This window comes from Ictidomys tridecemlineatus, chromosome 6 (assembly GCF_052094955.1).
Source record: "Ictidomys tridecemlineatus isolate mIctTri1 chromosome 6, mIctTri1.hap1, whole genome shotgun sequence".
Lineage (NCBI taxonomy): Eukaryota > Metazoa > Chordata > Mammalia > Rodentia > Sciuridae > Ictidomys > Ictidomys tridecemlineatus.
This window is the reverse complement of record NC_135482.1, coordinates 95,764,450-95,789,171: the sequence shown is the minus strand read 5'-3', so window position 1 is coordinate 95,789,171 and position 24,722 is coordinate 95,764,450. Positions and strand designations below refer to the sequence as shown.

The 24,722-nt window shown below is 36.7% G+C and overlaps 2 protein-coding genes across 2 annotated transcripts; both read right to left on the bottom strand.

Moving 5' to 3' along the window:
- Positions 1–822: 822 nt before the first annotated feature.
- On the bottom strand, positions 823–1,752 carry LOC101965262 (taste receptor type 2 member 14). The gene has a single exon (XM_005331925.5). The coding sequence runs from the start codon at positions 1,747–1,749 to the stop codon at positions 823–825; it is 927 nt and encodes a 308-aa protein (XP_005331982.3). The 5' UTR covers positions 1,750–1,752.
- Positions 1,753–8,512: 6,760 nt separating this feature from the next.
- LOC101964967 (putative taste receptor type 2 member 33) lies at positions 8,513–9,459 on the bottom strand. The gene has a single exon (XM_005331924.2). It carries the CDS (start codon positions 9,457–9,459, stop codon positions 8,518–8,520), a length of 942 nt encoding a protein of 313 aa, XP_005331981.2. The 3' UTR covers positions 8,513–8,517.
- Between the last annotated feature and the right edge of the window lie 15,263 nt (positions 9,460–24,722).

Below are 24,722 nucleotides of genomic sequence, written 5' to 3'. Positions count from 1 at the left end.
TAATCAAAATAAAGTAGCTTCATTATTCTGAGGAATTTCTAAAAAGCTTCTTTAAATTGGATTTGAAATATTTAAAATATTGTATCTAGTGCATCTGGTTTCCTAGTCTATATGTTATTCTCCATTTTTTCATCTGGAATTTTAGGCATTTATTCTACATTAAAAAATTATTTGGGGCTGGGGATGTGGCTCAAGCGGTAGCATGCTCACCTGGCATGGGTGCGGCCCAGGTTCGATCCTCAGCACCACATACAAACAACGATGTTGTGTCCACCAAAAAATGAAAAATAAATATTAAAATTATCTCTCTCCTCTCTCTCTCTCTCTCTCTCTCTCTCTCTCTCTCTCTCTCTCTCTCTTTCTCTCCCCTCTCTCTAAAAAAAAATGTGTTCCTTGCTTTCTCTCTTCTCTACTTTAAAAAAAATTATTTTATGTGTATATAATTATACCATTTCATTTTTACAGTGTCTCTTGCATATTCACATGTATATCTCATATATCATGGTTTAATCATTTTAAAGACTCAAGAAGGTTAATGAGTGACAAAAGATTGTATCATGTTACTATAATAAGCTCTTATATTTAAGTAGTCTATACTCACATCCTTCTTTTATAAGCACATTAATATACATCCCTATGTATATTCTGCTAAAGTTGAAATGTGTTTGAATAGGACTTATTCCAAACATAATTTTTGTAAAGTCACAAAGTAATAGAGAATAAAAGAATGTTGGAAAATTATAAATTGATAGCATCTAACAATTTCTAATGAAGTGATCTTCCTCTAGAATGTAAGAGGATCCCCAAAATGTTTTAGGGATTTTAGGGGTCCACATCTTTGAACCTGCACTTCAGTCGCCCCAGCACTGACAGAGTAGCCTGCCTCAGTTTACTGTTTCCCAGAATCAGGACAAATGGGTGACCTGAAGGGAAAACTATTCCAGCAGCCAAACAAAACAAAACAATCACACTTTTTGTCCCAAACTGAGAGACCCAAAATTTCACAAGAGACAGAAAGTAAATGGCATACAGTAGCAGGAAGGCGATCACAGTTTGCAAGGCTTTCACGTGGGCCACGGTGCTGGCGTCTCTGGATCCTTTGGCACTGTGCTGCATCCTCTTCAGATGTTTCCACAGAGAGAAGATGAGCAGGAGAAAAGTGACCAGGGACACAGTGAAAGGTGCAGAAAGGAAAACAGTGTTGATGATGACACTAATCCTAGAAAGTCGTTCAAACTTCCTCGAACAGAAACTGTAAGACAGGTTTCCTTTATATCCACAAACCCAGGCATCAATTTGTGTGTTTATAAGTACAGTGTTGAAAAACAGGAGGACCAGAGACACCAGCAGGGTCATTGACACCACCTTTTTAACTCTCCACTTTAGGTAAAGAAAAGCAGAGTTAGAAAAATTAGCTATCTTGAGAAAATAAAAGATGCCCAGACTTGAGGCAAGCCAGAGGCTGAAATGGTTGGTCACCGTCCAAGAAAGATTAATCGTTCTTATGATTTTTTCAGTCATCCACAAATCTTGGTTCTGCAAAGATATCACTAGAGCTATGATTATTGACCAGAGTACACCAATTCTGGAAAGTGCCAAAGCAGTGAGGATTTGGTCAGCTAAAGAGATCTTTCTTCTCTTGATCCAGTCCATGCAGTTCACCAGTGCTATGTATGCATTTCCTAAAGTTCCAATTATGAATTCCACACTTAAAATAATTTCCAGTGTTCTCAGTATGATAAGATTCATTGTCTGTAAGAGAATGTCCCAATTTCTATTATAGTGCTGAAAATTTCTTAAGGCATTCATTTAAAATGCTATGTATATCTGACTCTTGAATATTCATAACATACTGGCTTATAAAAACTCTCATATACACTATAAAATTCAATATATGGATAGCAAAAATAATCTAAATGGTATATAAAACTTCCTAAGCCCTGACATTCTTTCATTCATTTAAATACTTTAGAATTTATTCTGTACAGGGACTATGCACTCGTTGTCCAAAGCTCTTCTGAAAGTGCTGAAAATAATATTTACCATTTTACTTTTATAAGGTCTACATCCCCTCTCTCCCCCTCCTCCGTCTCTAACACATACATGCACACCACACACACACACACACACACACACACACACACACACACACATTTATTTGAATCCAAACCCCCTTCATTTTCCACTTCAATAATTAAGCTTTTACGTTTACTCAACATGCCTTATGCATCTAGCTCATGCTTATTACTGTGATTTGGTAGTTAACACATTGTTTAAAAAAATGCTTTCAAATATAATTGATGCAGTATTACTGTAAATAGCCAGTAAACTAGGGACTATTTTATCTGTGCATCTGAAAAGCAATGAAAATCTTCCTGTTGTGCCATGAAACAGTTGCTGAGGTTGATGAGTTCATCTACACAGCAAGAATACATCTTTCTTTTCCTCTCCCTTGCTCAGAATGATAAGGGAGACTTTTCCCCCGTGAGCACCAGAGATCTTCAGATTTTATCTCCTCTGCTCACCTCCCACTAACATCAGCTCCATGACTGGCACCCAGGGAGCTGAAGGATGATATGCTGCCTAGGCAAGAGGAGAAATAAGCAGCCTAAAGAATCATTCTTTGATAGCTAAAGAGCAGAATAAATCCAGGAACAACTAACAAAGCACAAAAATATGTGTAGTAAACATCATAGATAGCAGAGAAAGACATAAGGTTCACTATGAAGGACTGAGGCTAACCCCAGTCCCTTGAAACAGTACTGAGCTAAGAAACTGAATCTCAAATATCTTGACATTTCTCACAAATGTCTAACATTTAAGGAAAAGACATACTGAAAACGTACATTAGGTCAGCATTCCAACATTTTTAGACAAAACATACCAACCCTTTACAGGCAGGAAGGTTCCTGGTTTGCCTCCTTTCCTGTAACAGAGAAGAGGTAGGAAATGTGACAGAGAGCAAAGCAAACAACCCTAGGGGTGGGGATTTGTGGAGGGGCACTAGAACAGAAGCTTCTTGGGCTTTTAGAAAAGAGAGAACTCCGGTCCCAAATGAGGGCTGCACTCACCCCAGAGCAGGTCTTCCTGAGGCTCCCAATACTGCATCTCTCATTCCAGATTGGGCATGCGTTAGGTTTCCACCTGAGCATCAGCTTCTAGGGAAAGATGCTCTTCCAGCAAGGCAAGGACGGCACCCAGGATAATTCCCAAAAATTATGTCTAGAGAGTAAAATAACAAGTCAACTCTGGAGAAAAGAGCAGGGTCTTCATGCATTTCAGAGTCAGTGATATACTCATATATTTGAAGAAGTTAGTACATTTCATTTGAAAGAAAGAAATTTCATGACAAGTTTGAGACTCCCTTTACCAAATAATCAAAAAGAGTTTAACCAACCAAAATTCTATCTATATATCTCTCTATTTACATCGTTATTTCTATAATGATAGTATCCACATATAAATCTCCAATACTTATGTTTTTTCTTTTAAATAAAATTAAATTAGTTTTCAGGACCCAATACCACTCTGATTTAGTAGAAATTCAAGCAAAAATATTATTGAAGCTCCCTTCTATCTAGATTTTGTTGTGGTTTTCTTATATTATTATTATTTAGCATACCTTTCCCATCAAAGAAGAAAAGTATACTTTCCAGTATAAGCTAGATAGATGATAGACAGATATATAGATAGACAGACAGATTTGAACAGTCAAGCTATTCAACTCTTTGGGACGGTTCAGCTAGGCTCTCAGTAAGGACAAGCAGCAAGGTCAGCATAACTGATTCCAGTTTGTAAAACTGAGCTCTTGGTCCACCTGATATTTACTCTTTAGGGAGAAGAGTAAGTACCAGCAAAAGAGACAGAGAATCTGTGCTCAGTGGACAAGGACATAACCAGGAGAGGGCGGTATCCTGGGAAGCAAGTAGGTTTCCTTCAGGGCTGCTCAGAGCTCCTGCAGGTTGAAGTCTGAGCACTGGCAGCATGGACTCACTGGAGACCCTGCAGGATCAGGTTCAAGAAAGTCTTAAGCAACACTCTGAGGGAAGCAGGTCCAGAAGACAGCAGTGAAGAGGTCTTGCTATCTGCTGAATACTGTGAACCAAAAGGAAACAAGAAAAAAACTGTATTTCTGACTCAACCTTCGAAGAGCTCACCCAGCTTTGAGAATAAGTCAAGAAGCAGAATCCAGGGCTAAGCCCCATGATAAAGGACTCAACATGCATCTCAGGAATAGTCAGGATGTCCTCATATGATGTTTCTCAAAGACTTGGAGCATTACCAGCAAACAGTCCCCAGAGGAAAGGGCACATCACATATCCACATTTTCTGGGATTTCCAGATCTGACCTGATTCTAATACCTGGAGACCAACAGACCTTGTGGTCCACTGCATAGCATGGGAATTTCTGAATATTGGAATCTCCCTAGATCTTGGACTCACGTCCATCCCACGGTTAGTCTAATGGGGTTACAGTTATTTACCTAATTGAAATGGACAGATTTAGCCATTGGCAAAACTCTCACATTGCTCCTGGTCTCTACAATAATGGACATTATCGTATACGCTACTGACAATGAGCAAGATATAATGGCCACATTCTCCAAGGAATAAAATTAATTACTGAACTATCAAAACACTGGAAAATAGAGGAGTGGAGCTCCTTCTCATGACACTATTAAGTTAACATATATTGACCCTGCAATGGACAGATGGAATATACAATGAATGCAGATTAATATAGATTGATTTGCAATAATAGATGCTCCAGGAAGCAAAATCTTTATTGAGCCAAACATTGCCTCTGACACTTAGTTTCTAGCTATTGACTTGGTGAATGATGTTCCATCTATAGCCATTTGGGGGAAAAATCAGGCTAACATTTGTGTGTTAAGAGCTGCAGCACACCTCACAGTGGTATGTCAGGACTGTATCACTTCTTCTGCTTCCAGTTTCATTAACATTTTCCAAACACTGTGCTCATTAAATATAGCATATGAGTGATGTTATATTAATTCGTACCCAAAGCAGGAAGTGGCAAGTTCCTGAAATATTGTAAAATATCATAACATTACAGAAAAGGAAAATTCTGTAGGAGGGAGAAAAACCTGAGAGGATTTAGGGACCTCCACCACAAGTAATGTTCTAAGGGTCCAGTGGTCTGATCTACATAGGCAAACACCTTTTCTAAAGTGTCTTCTCAAGCTACCTTCTATTTCTTGTCACTAAAAGTGCCACAGTGTTTGTTGGGCCTTTTTGTGCTCTGAAGACAACATCACCACATTCAGGGATGTGGCACTAACTCATTTATGGGGTTTCTTCAAAGGATGCTGGTTTTAAGCGACCCCAGAGCAGGAGAGGGTTCAACAGCTCAGGCCAGGCTGATATCCAACATGTTCTGCCCATTGCTCTGACAGATGATTCAGCAGATCAAGGCTGATAGAGGCATTTGTAAGTGGGCAAGGATGCTGTGCATGTCTCTGACAAAACTCATAAGAAAAGGGTGACAAACCCCCACTGAATTAGCATGAAGCCACCTCTTCTTCATCAGAAGAGTATTTTGTCTAAGAAATAAAATGGTAAAAACAGACAATTAAAACAAGCATAAGGTCTCTCTAAGCACAGGACCTCCAACAACTAATAATTAATATGTTTACAAAGCCAAAGTCACTGTTGGAGGGCATGAGCACACCTCAGTGCCCAAGGGGTGAACTGTATTGAACACAAATCTGTGCATATCTTCAGGTATTTTGACAATTCCTGTTCTCTTGGTCAACCTCTGTGTGATCCAGGTTATCTTTCTATTTTGTACTACAGCAGCTCCATCCTGTGAGCATGAGATCTAACTTTGTAAAGGGCCACCAAGGAGCTGTATGGTTTAAGGCTTAAAAAATAGAGATTGGTTCTGCTCTAGGTAAACCCTGAACAATGGATAACTGTAGAAAGAAGAGAACTGAGAAGACCAGTTTGTACTCTTCTCTCTCTTTAAAGGACTAAGGCAGGTCAAGTCCACTTTTGGACCTTCCTGGGGAAGTCCTGGACATCAAGTGCCCTCTTGTGCCCAGCACAATGATTCTCTCAGCTCATTGTGAAAAGGCAGCCAGCAGAATAACACGTCATTTCACACCATTTCCCCTCTTCTCTCCTCTTAGATTCCAGGTCCTCTGGAATTCCACCCCGGATCTGACTTTCCACATATTATTAATGTAATCCCTAACATTGAATCTGGTTTTAGAAGCCCCAAGCTTAAGATAGCCATTGAATTTTATAATTTTTATTTGTTCACTTTTCTTTGAGTTTACAGAACAATGATAAAATGTTGATTTGGAGATCCAGGCACACTGTGGCACACACCTGTAATCCCAGTAACTTGGAAGGCTGAGGCAGGAGGATTGCAAGTTCAAGACTGGCCTCAGCAGGTTACTGGGACCTTCAGCAATTAAGTGAGAATCTGTCTCAAAATTTTTAAAAAAAATTAAGTGGGCAGGAGATGTAGCTCAGAGGTACAGTATCCCTGGGTTCAATCCTAGGTACAAAAAAAAGTTTAAATAGAGAGATTACTATTAAAAATATATCAAAATAACATTCTAGAAAGGCAGTGGTTGGGGTTGGGCTGGGATTGGAGCTCAGTGGTAGGGTGCTTACCTCTCATGGGAGAGGCCATGGATTTGATCCCCATCCCACAAAAAGAAAAAAAAATAGTTAGTAGCTAAATTTTTAAATCAAAAGCCACTTTTGTGTAGAAATTAGGCAACTACAACATATCACAATAATAATGTCACTCACCGTAGAAAAAAATATATGCAAATTTACCAGAATTTCTATATGCTTTTTTGAAACTATTGTGTCATCTATTGTCATGTTATCTAATTTTGGAGTTCTAACTTTTCTTCACATCACATTCCTAATATAATTGCTTCAAGTCTACAGTCTAGAGATATTCTCACTGGAATTGTGGAATACTTAGTGTTTGGCTCTGAGAAATGATTTTATTTGATTAAACATGGAACCTCAACATAAAACAAGAACCTAGAAATCCATGCAAACTGAAGATTTTGTGATGAGTTTTATTTTTAATGGTTTACCTATCCTCATATATTTCATACATTCTTTCAACCATTTTATTCAGCAAAACATCATTTTTTATGATATTCCTTGTGCTGGCTTTTAGGTGCTGGGAATAAACAGTAAATAAGACAAAGCAATCTCTGCTTCAGTGATGCTTACAATGTACTGGGAAGATGAATGATAAACACATAAATAAATTAGTTGTGAAAATTATCTAACTTGTTTTAGATGATAACGTTAAGATTTCACAACACCAGGAATATAATCAGTAGAATTAAGCTATCATAAAGTTATACATTTCCTTCTTATAATAGAACTTACCATTTATGGTTGTCAACCCACTTTCTCTCATTTCCACATTTTACACAAAATTATACTAAACCAGAACTTCAAGAAATTCTCTATAATTATCACATGAATTTCAAAGATGCCATTTTAATGGTTGCAGATATGTTCATTGAATTATGTGTAATTATTTATGTATTATTTTGTAGTAAGCATATTTTTAAGATAGGGAAAGGTACAGTCCTCATCTATTAAGCTCAAAGAAATTTTTAAGAATGAAAAATGAAAGAAATAGTTGGCATTTAAGAGGTCCAGGTATGGCTTAAGAAAAGCTGAAATATTTAAAATCAGATCTCAATGTCAATAAAAGGTCTTTGTTATTGCAAGAAATGAGTTTCCTAACTGTGTACTGAAATGTTAATAGCATTGAAATCAAGTCATGATCATAATCCTACCTTCTCCATCCCTTTATAGAAAGTTTCTTTTTCTAAGCTTCTCACTTTTTGTATTAAATCTATTTTACAATTATGGTATTCATGCTAAATCTACTCAACAGATGTTTGTTAGTCTTGAATATTATTGTGTGAATGTTTTATAATAATTGTTTATTCTATTAAACATGAAATAAGAATCTTGGAAAAAATAAACTTACCTCAAAACGTACATCTTTGATAAGTGATTTAGAATTCAATGTTTTGCTATCCAAAACAGTTGGAGGTTCAAACACTGAAATCTAATACACTTTGATACATATATGCTGTACAAGGAACCATGGAAAACAAAAATTTCCTGAAATAATCTGACAGTTCTACATAGGGCATAAATACAAATCATAAATTCTTCAAATGGAGGATAAAATAGAATGTGCATGTCAAATACACATGGTTTCATAATTCTGACATATATTTTGTATCCTGTCATATTTTGTATAATTAATTTATTTGCAAAATAAAATATTAAGGGTATGTTATTAACAAGCATCCTCATGTTTTTCATACATACACACAAACAAACAGACAAGCTCATATCTTTTTATTTAATAAGCATAGGTAAAAGGCTTTCTAGGCATATCTTCAGAAATTTCTCAAATATATATACACTATGAAAAAAGTGGTAAGAAGCATAAAATGTTGCATATTCCATCAGTTCGAAACCTGCCAGAAGTCACCGGGTGTCATTGTTATTCATCTGTGGACTTGGTGGTTTCCGTTCTTTCAGACACCATCTTGCCTGCCAGAAAACTGACACAAAGGTCTCTTTCAGCTTCTTGTTTCCCCAAATCAGGACAAAAGAATGGCTTGAAGGATAGAGCAGGCCAGCAGCATGGCACAGTAGCATGACAGGCTTCTTAGAATTCCAACCTGATATAGTTAAGGACACAAAGTACAAAGCAAATAACAAGAGAAAGGAGATCACCGTTTGCAGGGCCTTCACAAGGACCTTGGTGCTCGGGTCTTGGGATCCTTTGCCGTGGAGCCGCATCCTCCTGAGATGTTTACACAGGGAATAGATTAACAGCAGAACACATATGAGGGATATAAAAAAGGGTATGGAGTTCAGTAGAGTGAATGCAGTCATATTTAAAAAGTTTGTGATGTCCTTCAGTTTAGTATTCCGAGTCACATTCCCTATGTTTTCGTTCATCTGCATTGTCTCCAAAATGCTTGCTATCACAAGATGAGGAAACAAAAGCATTAAAGTCCCCAACATTATCACAAGAATGACACTCCTCTCTTTCTTCTTTAGGTAAAGAAAAACAAAGTTGGAGAAATTGGCTATCTTGAGCAAATAAAATATGCTGAGGCTGGTAGCAAGCCAGGTGCTTAAATGGTTGGTTACTGCCCAGGCAATACGTATAATAATTTCTGTTTGTTTTCTGTATATATCTGAATTGAACACAGTAAAATACCAATTTATTGATATTGCCCATAACAAACCAATTCTGGAGACAGCCAGAGCGGAGAGAATTCCATCAGCTGAGGAGATCCTTTGTCCGTTGATCAAGTCAATGCAGTTCACCAGGGCTATGAAGACATTGGCAAAATTTCCAATGACAAGTTCTACTATTATGAGAATGGAAGCAATGTTTGCTAGTACATTAACCATGTTGAAACCAGAAGGGAAAAAAGCAAAAAGAAGACAGGCCTAGGATCACTAGATGTGATTCCTTTAATGTACTGAGCGTAAATTCTATGTGCACTTGCTTTCTGAGTGCACAGTAATGTTCAGATTTCTTTTAAATTCTGAGACCAATGTCAACGAAAATCATCACAGTGCGCATGGAAGAATTCAGTCCTTTTTATGGAAAACAGTGCACTCCTATAATTGTTCAAATTAATTCTGACTCACATACTTTATGTCCCTCCCATACCCTGGTATATTTCATAGCTGACATTAGGGTGAAAGCTACATTCTCATTTGCTAGCAGGCAAATAAAGACATATTCTGTTTCATCGTTTTGCAATTTTTTCCTTGTTTAACCTCCTCATAATTTGTGTTCAGAAACTTCAGTTTTTTTGTTAGTAAAATTTTAAAATTTAATATCTAGAACATATAGTGAGTATTCAAATTGTTGGATAAAGCTTGGTCATAACTAGAATTAGCACCTCTCTATATTTTTTTTTAGAAAGAGAGAGAGAGAGAACTTTTAATATTTAATTTTTGTTTTTAGTTTTCGGCAGACACAACATCATTGTTTGTATGTGGTGCTGAGGATCAAACCCGGGCCACACGCACACCAGGCAAGCGCACTACGGCTTTAGCCAAATTTTGAAAAATCAAAATTTTTCCTATAAAAAGCACCCCAGTTTTTCTTATAAACTCCAGGAAAGTCCATGCAGCTTAAAATCTGGTAGTTCATACATAATACCTATGTGTAATTATTATTTATAAGCAAGTGCACACGTGTGCCCACATGTATGTGTGCGCACACACACACACACACCCCCACACACCTCACATGATTGGAAGGAATTGTTGTCCTATAATCCCAAAATGAGAAATAGATTTCAGGGACATCATCTAGGTTTAAATAGCTCTTTTTTCCTCATTAGGCTTTCATCCATTGTTAATATTTTTCAGACATATTTCTCATACATAGACCTTTGGTAAAGTTACCCCCTTGGGTCAATCCAATACTTAAATATTTATTATTGAATTAAAATAGTCTGCAATTTTCTAAATATGTCTTGGTCACTTAAAATAGCATGTGTTTTCCACTGGGGACTCTAAACATCTTCACATGTAAACATTCCGTTTTATTTTTCTCTACTTAATTCATTTTTCATGACTTCATTTTTTAAGATCAGTAATGTTAAAATTAGACTGGAATTTGGATTTTACTCCTTTTCGGTTTTATGGTATAATTGTTTTTAGGAGAGGATTTTGGAGTCAGACTGTCAGGACAGAAACAGATTCTTTGCTTTGTACAGTTCTGATGTTAGACTCTGCTTTACAACTACTCTCTTCTTTAGTATAACCATCAGTAAGATGTGGAAGAAAGTAACATTCTTTGGGTGGTCTTGGGAGGAAATTAGCATGCTAATTGTAAAAAGTGCTTTCTGTTTTTCCTGTCTAGTATAGGATAGACACCAGGGATTGTTAATTATATATTCAAATATATAAAATATTTAAAATAATCTTAAAAGTTACCTATGAGAGGCTGTGGGTATAGCTCTATGGTAGAGCACTTGCCTGGCAGGAAAGAGAACCTGAATTTGATGCCCAGCCATAAAAAAAGTATTCGTGAGCATTTCCAGTTATAAGTAAAGTAAGTTAGTTTAAAGAAGGCCTTATATCCTCCCACAACAACTGCAATGAGAAAATTAAATGGCTCTACCACCAGCTACTTAGCCCGTTTTACTTTTTTTTTTTTTTTTTTTTTTTTTTTTGGAGCCAGGGTTTCCTAAGTTGTTGAAGGTCTTGCTAAATTGCCCAGGCTGGCCTTCAACTTGCAATCCTCTTGCCTCAGCCTTTCAAGTAGCTAGAATTGCAGGTGTGCACTACCATATCCACCCCAAAATTTTAAATTCATCGAAGGACTGTGCCAGCAAAGACAACCAGCTAAACTGAATGTTAGGTGGGATCAACTTATATATTTAACACAATCCCTGTCAAATCCAAACAGCCTTTTTTTTTTTTTTTTTTTTTTTTTTTTTTTTTTTGCAGAAAGTGAAAAATCTCTCTGTTGGGTCCTCCAAATGCTTTCTTTGAGATGGGTAAACAGTACACTTTGGGCCTTTGCAGCTCTGGAGCTGAACAAATGTATAGGAGACCACTGATTTAGACTAAGCTCTAAATTCAAAATGGAATTGTTCATGCTGAAGGTCAATACCACAAAGCAAAATCAAGTTATTTATGTGGCCTGCCAAGAAATGAGAGAGAAACAGACAGACAGATAGATGATCATAATAGCCAAATCCCCAAATAGGCAGTCTTGGCAGCCATGATAAGAAAGTCCTCTCTGCTACCAACATTACTGATGGGAATGCAAACTGGTACAACCATTATGGAAAATGGTATGGAAATTCCTCAGAAAACATGGAATGAAACTACCTTTCTGTTCTGTTTTTGCTTTCTTCAGCCCCTTTTCTGTCTACAGAGCCAGAATAGAATAGTATTCATCAGAATACTCTATTTTACAGAATAAGGTATTTCCAGATTCTAGAATTGTAAATAAGAGCAAATTAATATCCTTAAACTAAATTTGTTGTAATGTTTTCTTTTTAAAATCTTTTGTATTTGTTCTAATTATTTGTACATGACAGTAGAATATATTTATGCACTTTGATACATATATATATACATATATATGTATTATATTTCATAATGTAATGGAATATAATACATATATATGTATATATATATGTATCAAATACATATATTAGAATATAATACATATATATCATACATAATGGAATATAATTTCTCATTTTTCTGTTTGTACATATTGTAGAATCATCAGTTATGCGGTCAAACGTGTATATAGGTAATAATGTCTGTTTCATTCTTCTATCCTTCCTATCCCCATATCCCTTCCTCTCCCTTCATTCCTCTCAACCTAATCTAAAGTAACTCTATTCTTCCCTAGCTTACCCCTCTACCATTGTGAATTAGCATCTGCATATCAGAGAAAATATTCAGCCTTTGTTTTTTTTTTGGGGGGGATTGGCTTATTTTGCTTAACATGATATTCTCCAGTTCCATCCATTTACCAGCAAATGCCATAATTTCATTCTTCTTTAAAGCTGAGTAATATTCCATCATATATATGTATTACATTTTCTTTATTCATTCATCTGTTGAAGGGCACCTAGGTTGGTTCCATAGTTTAGTTATTTTAAGTTGCTTTAAACATGTGGCTGTGTCACTATAATATTCTGAAACATTGATATGGCTGTGTCATTATAATATGCTGATTTTAAGTCCTTTGGGTATATACTATGGAATGGGATAGCTGGGTCACATGGTGGTTTCATTCCTAGTTTTCTGAGGAATTTCCATACCATTTTCCATAATGGTTGCACCAATTTGCATTCCCATCAGTAATGTATGAGTGTACCTTTCCTCCCATATTCTTACCAACATTTATTGTGGCTTGTATTCTTGATAATTGCCATTCTGACTGGAGTGAGATGAAATCTTAGTTTTGATTTTCATTTCTCTAATTGCTAGAGATGTTGAACATTTTTTCATATATTTGTTGATCGATGCTATTTCTTCTGTGAAGTGTCTATTCAGCTCCTTAGCCCGTTTATTGATTGAGTTATTTGTTTTTATGGTGTTAAGTTTTTTGAGCTCTTTATTCATCCTGGAGATTAGTGATATATCTGAGGTACATGTGGTAAAGATTTTCTCCAAATTTGTAGGCTCTCTCTACATATTATTGATTGTTTCGTTTGCTGAGAAGAAGATTTTTAGTTTGAATGCATCCCATTTATCAATTCTTGATTTTACTTCTTGTGATTATAATCATGGAACTGACACTGGGTCATTTCCAAAATTACTTCAAAAATCTGACTCATTCACTGGAGCTCAATCTGCCTTTGGGGCCCTGAGCCATAATGCCTGCAAAGAAAGCAACTCATGAGGGTAACATGCAAATGCAGGGAAAACTGCCATGAAATTGTGTAACTCACTAGGCTTGGTGGTGCATACCTCTAATACCAGCAACTTGGGAGGCGGAGGCAGAAGGATCTCGGGTCTAAGGCCAGTCTTTGCAATTTAGTAAGGCCCAAAGACCCTGTCTCAAAATTAAAAATGAAAAGGGCGGGGATGTCACTCAATGGTGAAGCATTCTTGGATTCAAATGAAATCCTCATCTCCAGAAGCAGAAAGACTGAATTTTCTGAAAAACAAACTCAAATCAAATCCTGCAATAGATGAATCAGATAGAAAATTAAATTGAAAATCTCACAAACTTTGTTAAAGTCAGGGGATTTATTTAAAAGGAATGAATCCAGCTGGGCACAGTGGTGTATACCTGTAATCCAGTAACTCAGGAGGTTAAGGCAGGAGGATCTTTTGGTATGCATTTTCCCTTGTCCTGAATCACAACTTTTACCTTATAATTTGAGGTTCTTGCACCTTATCATTTGTGTGATAGTGGGCTGAAAATTGAGGTAAGGATATTTCCAGAGAAAGGCATTCCTCTGTAAGGCAATCACCTCAGGAGAACTCATTACAGGGTTTTGAGGCAAAAGAAGGCAGGCTGGGTTTGAAGTTTGATGCCATTCTGGGCAATGTAGCAAAACTATGTCTCAAGATAAAAAATAAAAAGACTGGGTATATAGCTCAGTGGTGGAGCACCCCTGGGTTCCATCCCCAGTATGGCCAAAAAGAATTTTAAATAAAAGGAGGAATGGAACCCTGGAAATTAGGATGGGTGCATATGGGCAAATTCCAAAGGATTTGATGACCCTAAAACCCTAAATTTTGCACAAACACCTTTACCAAGAGGAGCAGCCTTTCTCCCCTCACTGAGGAAACCTCCAGGATGACATCAAACTTTTCATTCCCCACTATCATGACAACTCTAAGTCACTTTGGTCCATGCTGACCAGTTCTAATCAGATTCTTAACCATAAATTCTCACAGATTTTATGGTTAGGAGGAATGATCCTTGTCTCCATGAGTTTTGGGATCTGGTCTGTGAAAAGAGTCACAAAAGTCTCCCCCTTCATGATCATTTGGGTTCCTCTTATCAATATTATTTCAGGCCTATGTTTATCCTGCAGATAACATGGAGTTTGCTGAGGAATGTGACATATCCTATCCACAGAAGCCACTCAGGTTGCCTGTAAATGGCTTCTTGGCAAAGAAAGTATGTGGGGGTTAGCACAGTGAGCCCGTTTTATAGAATTATTCCCTTAACCTCCTGTTCCTTCCACTATAATCTGTCTGTCCCCTATCATTACAATGAATATAATAATATAGATATTCTCCCCTCCCACCAAAAAATGGCAAACAAGAGAGTTGAATGACTAGTCTGTCCAAAATAGTATTTTTTCTAGTAATATGAAATTATAAAACATTTTAAAATATTTTTTTTAGTTGTAGATGGACACAATATCTTTACTTATTTTTATGTGGCACTGAGGATCAAATCTAGTGCCTCACACATGGGAGGCAGCCCCTCTACCACTGAGCTACAGCTCCAACCCCAATAAAAGATTTTATGAGTTTAAAAAATTTAAATCTTTTTCAATGCACTTAATTCTGGAGATGATTTTTTTAGGATAACATCATCCTTAAGCCAATAATGTAATTTGTGGATACATAATAAAATAATTAACGTTGGGCGTGACTTTGAGGCTGGGGATGTGGCTCAAGTAGTAGCACGCTTGCCTGGCATGCGTGAGGCACTGGGTTCGGTCCTCAGTGAAAGGAAAGTGACCACAACAAGATCTTTATTGCAGCAGTGCAACAAAGAGAAAAGAAAGAAGGAAAGAGAGAAAGAGAAAGAAGAGAAGAGATGAACAGGGAGAGAGCAAGAGCAAGAGAGAGACAGAGAGCGCACGCAAGAAAGATAAAGAGAGCAAGAGAGAGAGAGAGAGAGCAAGAGAGAAAGAGCAAGAGAGAGCAAGAGAGAGGGGGGCCTGGCAGGAGGGAGTTTTTATAGCCCAAATCTAATGGGGCCTCTGGGTCTGCAAGCTGCCTTGTTGGCCCAAGGGGGGTTGAGTGCTCAGCCTTGAGCGGGACTTGACACAAACAGGTGATAAAGGACCAGATAGAGGGGGGTTTGAGTGCGTGGGCTATCTTGCAGCCAACATCTGTTCAGCCTGCTCTGCAGACAACACAGTTCAGCCTGCTCTGTACCCAACACTCAGCACCACATAAAAATAAAATAAAATATTGTGTCCACCTAAAGCTAAAAAATAAATATTTAAAAAATAATAATAATAATTAGAAAAAATACTGTCAATAATTTTCCTAATTCTGCCATGAGTCACATATTCTCCAATTCAACTAAATGAAATATTTGAAGAGAGAAAAATTTTAGTTCCTAAGAACATAATTATAGTTTGCTTCACTTTGCCATATCTTTTTTAGTGTGGCATATATCTGATGCATCATTGAACAGTTTTAATTGAGAAATCTTTAAGATTTTTTTGTGGGCATGAATTCTGTTTAACATAAAGTTTTTGTTCCTATCAAACAGTTCTGCTAGTCCTAAGTAGTAACAGTCTATTTGTAATTTTGATTTAAAGGTTAAATTCCATTTTGTTGGGCTGGGGATGTGGCTCAAGCAGTAGCACGCTCACCTGGCATGCGTGCGGCCCGGGTTCGATCCTCAGCACCACATACCAACAAAGATGTTGTGTCCGCTGAGAACTAAAAAATAAATATTAAAAATTCTCCCTCTCTCTCTCTCTCTCTCTCTCTCTCTCTCTCTCTCTCTCTCTCTCTCTCTCTCTCTCCTCTCTCACTCTCTCTTAAAAAAATTCCATTTTGTTAGTATGCAAATATGAGAGAGTAATTTGCACTGATTTGCAATTTTATCCCTAAAGCTTGGATCGTTTGGATCCAAATACCAGCTTTCCTGAATCTCTACTCACAAAAGAAAGGTTGAAAACTTGCCCGCAAATTTATGATGGGGGCTTAGCTGTAGATTTTCTCATTTAAGTAAAACCAGAGAAAGTTGCAAATACCTGGGGAAATGGTATTAATCTTTCTATAAAGTCACAGACCACTGAAGTCAATGAAATAAAAAATGTCCAAACTAGAACTTGATGTGAAACATAAGGCAAATTAAGAAAGGAGATAGGCATTTTAAGAGCAAATTGGCAGCAGGGCACAGTGGCACATGCCGCTAATCCCAGTGGATCTTGAGGCTGAGGCAAGAGGATCCCAGCCTCAGCAACTTATTGAGACCTTAAGCAATTTAGTGAGACCCTGTTTCAAAATTAAAATATAAAAAGTGGTGGAAATGTGGATCAGTTAAGTGCCCCCAGAATCAAAGGAAAAGAAAAATGGGCAGAGGAGCAGAATCATTGTTTAGAACTTTTGCTATTGCTGATGTCTTGTTCTTTTGCGGTAACTAGAAAAGGAGTGTAAATCCATTATTTAAATGTAAATACCCGTGAAGAGAATAGAAAGTACAGCCATTTAGATGTACTTGTTCTTTTTCACTCTACCTTTCCACCCTCTGGCTTACATACTTAATATTTCTGATGACTTGCATGATGTTCATGAACCAGAAACCATAGAGATGGATGGATAAGGGTGCCCAGATAGAGGGACTAATCAGGAATTTCATTGTAAAGCCAGTGCAAGTGGTTCCATAGCCATTCAGGAGATGTCATTGCTGCGGACAATTCGCGGTTATGTTTCTACTATTTTCTTCTAAGTGAAAGGAGTTTGTTCTTTCAATTACCCATGTCCCTAATTATAAATTTTAATCTTGGAGTTGGGAATAGATGCCAGTATTCATCTTGTGATTTTTGTTTTTATTCATTTCCAGACCATGAGAAATCACATCAGAAGTGATGATGAGGATTACCCATCATTCAGAAACTCTGAACTTAAAGCCAATATAATTGAATATAGAACTTCAATTTGTATTCCCAGGGAAGGAAGATAAGTGTGCTTCATGTGTAGGATGAAAAGTATACATGATGATTTAAGATTAGGCATGAAAACTGTGACAGATTCTATGGAACTCACCAAAATCCTTATTCTCCTCTTCTTCCTGAGCACACAAGAGTATATCTTCCAGTCTAAAGTGCAGTTAAGTGTGACTGAGTGACTGAGTTCTAGTCAAGAGAATATGAGATGTGAAAAACTCTATGTACCCCAATAGTACTGCCTCACCCCAAACACACACACACACAGGCAAATGACCGCTGGGCAACTATGAAAATTGCATTGAAATGTGTTAAGTTTCTATAACTTGAATCAATGAATACCTGCAGAGAGAAAGGATGAATAGAATGCCATTCAGCTGTAAAAAGGACTTAAAAAGATTACTATGGAGTGTTATAGAGTCATTTCTAATAATATTTTTAAATTTTTTGCTGTTGTTGTTTGGTTTGACTTGGTTTAGTACCAGGGATTGAACCCAGATAACCACTGAGCCACATCTCCAGCCCTTTTTATTTCATTTCATTTTTAAAATTTTGACACAGGGTCTCATTAAGTTGCTTAAGGCCTCACTAAGTTGCTGAAGCTGGTCTGGAACTTTGCAATCCTTCTGCCTCAGCCTCCTGAGTCAACAGGATCACAGGCATACATCACATGCCCAGCTGTATTGTTAATTTTTTTAAAAAAACAAGATACAGAACAATATATAGTATGTTATATATAATCTAAGAAAGGGTAGAAGTCCTTACCAGAAACTAATTTTAATATTTTTTTCTTAGTTATAACAATATCTTTATTTTATTTTTATGTGGTGCTGAGGATTGAACCCAGTGCCTCATGCATGGTAGGCAAGCACTCTACCTCTGAGCCACAACCCCAGCCCGAAACTAAAACTTTTTTTTAATAGTTAGCTTTAGGAAAGAAAACAGAGAGGAAAGGAAAGAAAAAAAAATTAGGCTTCTCTAAATATACTCAATTTTGAAGTTTTGAGTCTAATACTATAAAAATTTACTAAACAATCATAAAATTACAAAATAAAAGGAATATTAATCTCTAAAAATAACATAAAAACAAATATTTTATGTATTTTGATGCATGCTGTTTGATGTATACTTTAAAAGGAGAAATTGTTTCAAATTATCTTAAAACATGGTATTTTGACTTTTAATATCCACAAAGATATATCCTAAAATAAAAAAACTCTAAAATTATATAATAGATATGTTGCCAGAAGTACCTGCATATTATTAGCTTGAAAGTATTATAAATACTGAAGGACACAAATTTTGCAAATGTTGTTATTAGATACCAAGATTTTTAGAATGAGAGAAAAGAAATAAGCATACAAAATTTGATTAGGAAATATCGGTATGAACTCATTAAAATGTTTAGAAGAATCTATTCCACATAAAAGATATTTATTAAAGGGTATCAAAGAGTCTTTACAAGGTCTGAAGAAGCAAATACAAAACCTAAACATTTAAACACACTGGGTATGTCAGATATCTTTTAGATATTTTATACCATCCTCAAGTTTTTAAGCTTTCCAGCTAGCTTAATATATTTAACTTCATTAAAATATATATTTGTATATAAATATGTAACTTTTACCCAAAGACACTGTACATTTTGTATCTCCTCCAGTAATACACAAAGACTCCAGTTACCCCACATCCTCACCAACCATTGTTTCCAATTTTCTCTCATCTCTTCATTTTTCCTTTTATGTTTGCATAACTTTTATTAACCTACTTCATTAATCACTGATTCTTTCTCTTTACTGTGTCCAGTCTGTTGATAAATGGCAAAGAAATCTTTCATCTCCAACACTGTTTTCCATTTGTAGTGTTTTCATCAGAATGCTTTATGTAATTCCCATCTCTGCTAAAAACTCCCACTTGTGCACAACTTATTCACGTTTCTGCTACATTTTTAATGTATCATGATTATTTTTTAAGTCTCTTTTTATGATAATTCCAAACTCTAGGCCATTGTTTCCTCTTAACTATGGTTACTAGTTTGGTGGGCACACATACGTAAATTCTAAGGTAAATATTATCAAGAAGAAGTAGACACGCCTCTTACTCTGTGAAACCATCAGGTATGTGAAATTGAAGCAATCCAATCCATTGTTTATCTGACTTTAGATTTTAATCACTCCAATGACTGAATGCCACCACCTGTATTTAGTGGGAAAACTGAAGTAACAGAGAGTTTTCAGCATTTGTGCTCAGCTTCAGGAGAACACACATCCAACATAAAGAAAGATCACTTTCCATACGTTTACTCCCTTCCCAGTGATATGATATTGCTTGTTACTCAGAGCAAAGTTAGTGGTGGGGCAATGGGAATTCTTTGTTCTCCTCCAGCAACTGCCTCTACTGTAGTGTTTAGCTTTTTTGCTGCTGTGACCAAAAGACCCAACAAGGACAAATTTAGAGGAGAAAAACTTTATTTGGGGGCTCACAGTTTCAGAGGTCTCAGTCTACACATGGTAGGCTCCATTCCTTGGGGTGGGGTGCAAGGTGAGGCAGAATATCATGGTGTAAGTGTGTTGTGGATGAAAGCAGCAGGGAACATGGCAACCAGGAAAGAGAGACTCCAATCACCAAATACAAAATATATTTTCCAAAGTCACACCTCCAGTGACCTACCTCCTCCTGCCACACTCTCCTTGCCTTCAGTTACAACTCAGTTAATTCCTCTCATGGGATTCACTGATTGAGTTAGGGCTCTCATACCCCAATTATTTTGCTGTTAAACCTTACATTTTCTCACATGAGCTTTTGGGGGACACCTCATATCTAAACCATAACAGGTAGACTCTGTACTTTTGCATGGGACGTGTGTGGGCATAGTGTTCTTACCACTTCCACACATGCACACACACACACTAAAAAAAAAAAAAAAAAAAAAGTTTATAATCATTGCAGGATTCTGGTTATAAGTGGGTTTCCTTTTCCCTCTTCCAATAGCAACAAATGGATTTCACCTAATGTCAGTATAAGAATCCAAGTCAGGCAGCCTTCCTGATCCTTCTTCAGTGTCAACCAACCAATATCTTGTGGGGCTAGCTTGGTATCATGAGGTTAACTTCCCTCTTCCAGCAGCAAATGGCTTTTGACTAGTATCCATGCAGAGTCTGGGATAGGTAGGCTTTGCACCTCAGTGACAGCTTCTATCTAGTTTCAATGTGGGACCAGAGTTTCCTGTCCTTCCTCTATGGCAGCAGACCTCTAACATGTATCAGTGCAGATCCAGGAGTAGAAATTTCCTATTCCTACTGTGGTGCCAAACAGTTTCTGCATGATATTACAGTAGGGTCCAAATTGTAACAGATTCTCTGTCCTTCACCAGCACAGGCAAATTTTGCTTAATAATTCAGGATTTCAGGACATGAGCAGTTTTCTTGCTTATCCCCAGGTAGTAGCCAATGACCACCTTTTACTCAAGCAGGATTCAAAGTACAGATTAAGTAGACCTTGCTTCCCTGTGTTCTAGATTTCTGTTGCTGCTAGAAAGATTTTCCAGAAGTTTAATAACAAATACCACAAACTAATTATCTTACAGTACTATAATCAGAAGTCTGACAAAGGTTTCACAGAGGATTTCACAGTCTGAAAAAAAGGTTTACAATCAAGTGGTTGACAGGGTTTTATTGATTTCTGGAAACTCAAGGAGAGAATCCATTTCCTTTCCATTCCCAGCTCCTAGAAATCACTTCCAGCCTGTAGCTTTTGGCTCCCTTTTTCCCTCCTCAAAATCAGAAATCTCTCTCTCTCTCTCTCTCTCTCTCTCTCTCTCTCTCTCTCTCTCTCTCTCTCTCTCTCTCTATCTCTATCTCACACACACACACACACACACACACACACACACACATTTAACTAAGACAGTCTACATTTAAGGTCTCATGTGATTAGATTGGATCCACCTACATAATCCAGGACATCTCCCATCCCAAGGTGCACACCCTTGATCACATCTGCCATGTTCCTTTGCCACATAAATCAACATATTAACAGGTCCCAGGATTTAGGACATGAACATCTTTATTATGTACTACAAAGGGACTTTCTTGGTTATCCTGCCCTATTCCCAAAGTTTAGGAAACCTGGTAGAAGCCCAGAGAAAAGAGCTGGTATTTACAAATATCTGAAGTTCCCAAGGATTCAAAACTGTCCCACTAACCTACACTCAACCCCCGTAAGAACTGTTAAAACTTCAGCCTATGTTTATGGCAAGAATCTCTTCTTTTTGAAGATAAAAACAGTTCACATAGTTTACTTGGAAGGGCTAATCATCTTTCAGAATTCAATTTATCTGCTTACTTGCAACCTCAACTCTAACAACCACAAAATAAATTATGACTTTGTAGCCAGTTTATTTTCCTTGTAATAGTAGAAAAAAACATTTTCTCATGGTTTTCTATTCCCCAGAAGAAAGCAGGATTCTCAAAAAAACATGTATTAATACATATATATATATATTATCATATTCTTCAACATGAAATTTGGCAAACTTGCTACTTTTTAAATTTTTTTCAGTAAAAGATTCAGAGATAAGTGATTTTATGGAAAGCATCTCCAAAGTGATTTTATGGAAAGCATCTCCAGCTGTTGTTACTAAAACAGAATACATCTTAATAACTTGAGAATTACTAAGTATGTTCCAATTCTGATATCGAAAAGAGAGATGAGGCAGGGGGAGAAGAGAGAGGAAAGTCTTCCTGGAAATGAATATATGTTTAGTTATGAGCATATTCTAGTGAGAATTACAATGATTCAAAACTATACAACATATTAAAGACATAACAAACCAGAAGTCTGGGTGAATACCTATAGTCCCAGCTACTTGGGAGACTAAGGCACAAGGATCACTTGAACCCAGGAATTCATGGCTTGCCTGGACAACAGAAAAGGACCATTTCAAAAAAATAAATATTAATATAAATAAAGCAATTGCAAAAAAAAAGAGTGGCTGTTCTTATAAGGACTTCTACTTTGTTTCTCTTTTCCTAGAACAAAAAAATGGGGCAGGTATTTACAGGGTTTTTGTGGAGCCATGATATTTATGGTAGAGTTTAATTTTCCATAGCATTATCAGTGAGGCATATCTCCACATGCTCTTCCCTAGAATCAGAATCAATGAAGTGAACAGAAAGGTAGAAGATAGCTACTATCTCCAAAGGCATCACACTCAGCTGGATTTTTACAATAAAGTAAATCAGGTTTGCAATAAATATTTTAAAATAAAAGGAAACAAGAGAAACTATAGCTGTTGTGATTTCATATGTCTCTCTTTTCACATGTTACCAATGACTAGTCTCCATAAAACACTTTTTATTTTTTTATACCCAATATGAATGGTAATAAACCAAAGACTCCATTAAAATCATAATGATCATATGATTAATTCTACACTTCATCCAGAGGAAAATGGTTGAGAAAATTAGCCATATTGAACTCAAAAACAATTATTAGGCAGAGAGCAACCAGAAGATTGAATGATTGATCAGTGTCCAAAGAAAACATTATAAGGTTGCTATGAGCAAAGTTAATGGTATGGTGTGAACACAAGTATACAAATTTACATACTATTAAACACAGCTGACAAATTCTGGAGATGACTAAACTTATGAAAAGCCTAAAAAGAGAGCTTTATGCCTGAAATAGTCAATGCAGTCAACCGGTATCATCAAGCCATTTCCAAACATACCCATCATGATTTCTCTTAATACCATCATTAGCAAAATATCCTTCCTTACAACTAGCATACAAAGAAAAAATCTTTTGTTTCTTTTAGAAAGAGGGAGAGAGAGAGAGAGAATTTTTTTAATATTTATTTTTTAGTATTTGGCGAACACAACATCTTCGTTTGTATGTGGTGCTGAGGATCGAACCAGGGCCGCACGCAAGCCAGGCGAGCACACTACCACTTGAGCCACATCCCCAGCCCAGAAAATCTTAATCTCTGATGTTTTAACTGATAGTCTACTTCAGTATGATATATCTGTGCTTAATTTTACTCATGATCCAGAAACTGACCAGTGTGCTATGAAACATAATCATCGTTACCAACCTGATACGATTTTCCTCTGAGAATTTTACTAAACCAACGTAACAGTCTCAACTAAACCTCAAAGTGTCCATGTCCAAAGATTGAATTGTTGAACTTTATTTGTTAGTATGCAAATAGTTTTTCTTTTGCCTTTAGGCTTGGATCATTTGGATCCAATCCTTGCATTCTGAATGCATTCCTTATAAAACAGAGCACTTATATGGCAAATCCTTTTTAAAAATGAGAATCTGTGAATATGATACTATGCAGACTCACTGCAGTTTATATTAAAATTTTTCCAAAGGATCATCAAGCTAAATAAGCTACTAAAAAATATTAAAGCTGGGGTGCAGAGTTAAAAAATAAGGGAATAAAACTAGAAAAGGCCAAGTGAAGTATCATTCAGTCAAATGGTTTAAGACATGCATTATTGTTGATAGCTTGATTATGTATCTATTGGCAAGAAGCATAGATTAGTCTTCAAGTTTAAAATTCAAGGATCAGAATTAAAAAATACAACCATCTAGGGCTGGGGCTGGGGCTGGGACTGAGTGGAAGGGTGCTTGCCTGGCATACATGAGGCCCTGGGTTCAATCCTCAGCATCACTTAAAAATAAAGGTATTGTGTCCACCTACAAATAAATACTTAAACACACACACACACACACACACACACACACACCATCTAAAATATTGGTCCTGAGATGGGTATAGTGGTGCACAACTATAATCTCAGTAACTCAGGAGGCTGAGGCAGGAGAATTACAAGTTCTAGGCAAGCAACTTATATAGTGACCCTGTCTCAAAATAAAAATAAATAATAAAATTTGTTAAAGGACTGGGGATGTGGCTCAGTGGGTTAAGCACCTCAGGTTCCAACCTCAGTACCAAAAAGAAAACATATATATATAATATACTGTCAGGAGGATACTTAATTGAAATCCTTCATCAGCTTCAGAGCATTAAGGGGTAGGATTTGGAGCTTTAAATTGGTCTTCTTTGCCTATCCCTTCCCATTGGACTAGGCATTCAACTTTGCCATTTAATCAGTGGGTTGCTGCTATATTTCCCATGCAGTAAGGATGGAAAACAGTATTCTCATAGTTAACCAGAGCTGAGCTGTGAGGTCTGTGAGTACAAAGAAGAATGATAACACATATTTTTTACATAGCTGGAAATAGAAAGCCAGGGACAAAATGACTTCTGTAATCCTGAATGCTAAATGGCTCTAT

Excerpts from the sequence above, each read along its gene's own strand:
- LOC101964967 (XM_005331924.2), bottom strand. The coding sequence starts at position 9,459 with ATGGTTAATGTACTAGCAAACATTGCTTCCATTCTCATAATAGTAGAA.
- LOC101965262 (XM_005331925.5), bottom strand. The coding sequence starts at position 1,749 with ATGAATCTTATCATACTGAGAACACTGGAAATTATTTTAAGTGTGGAA.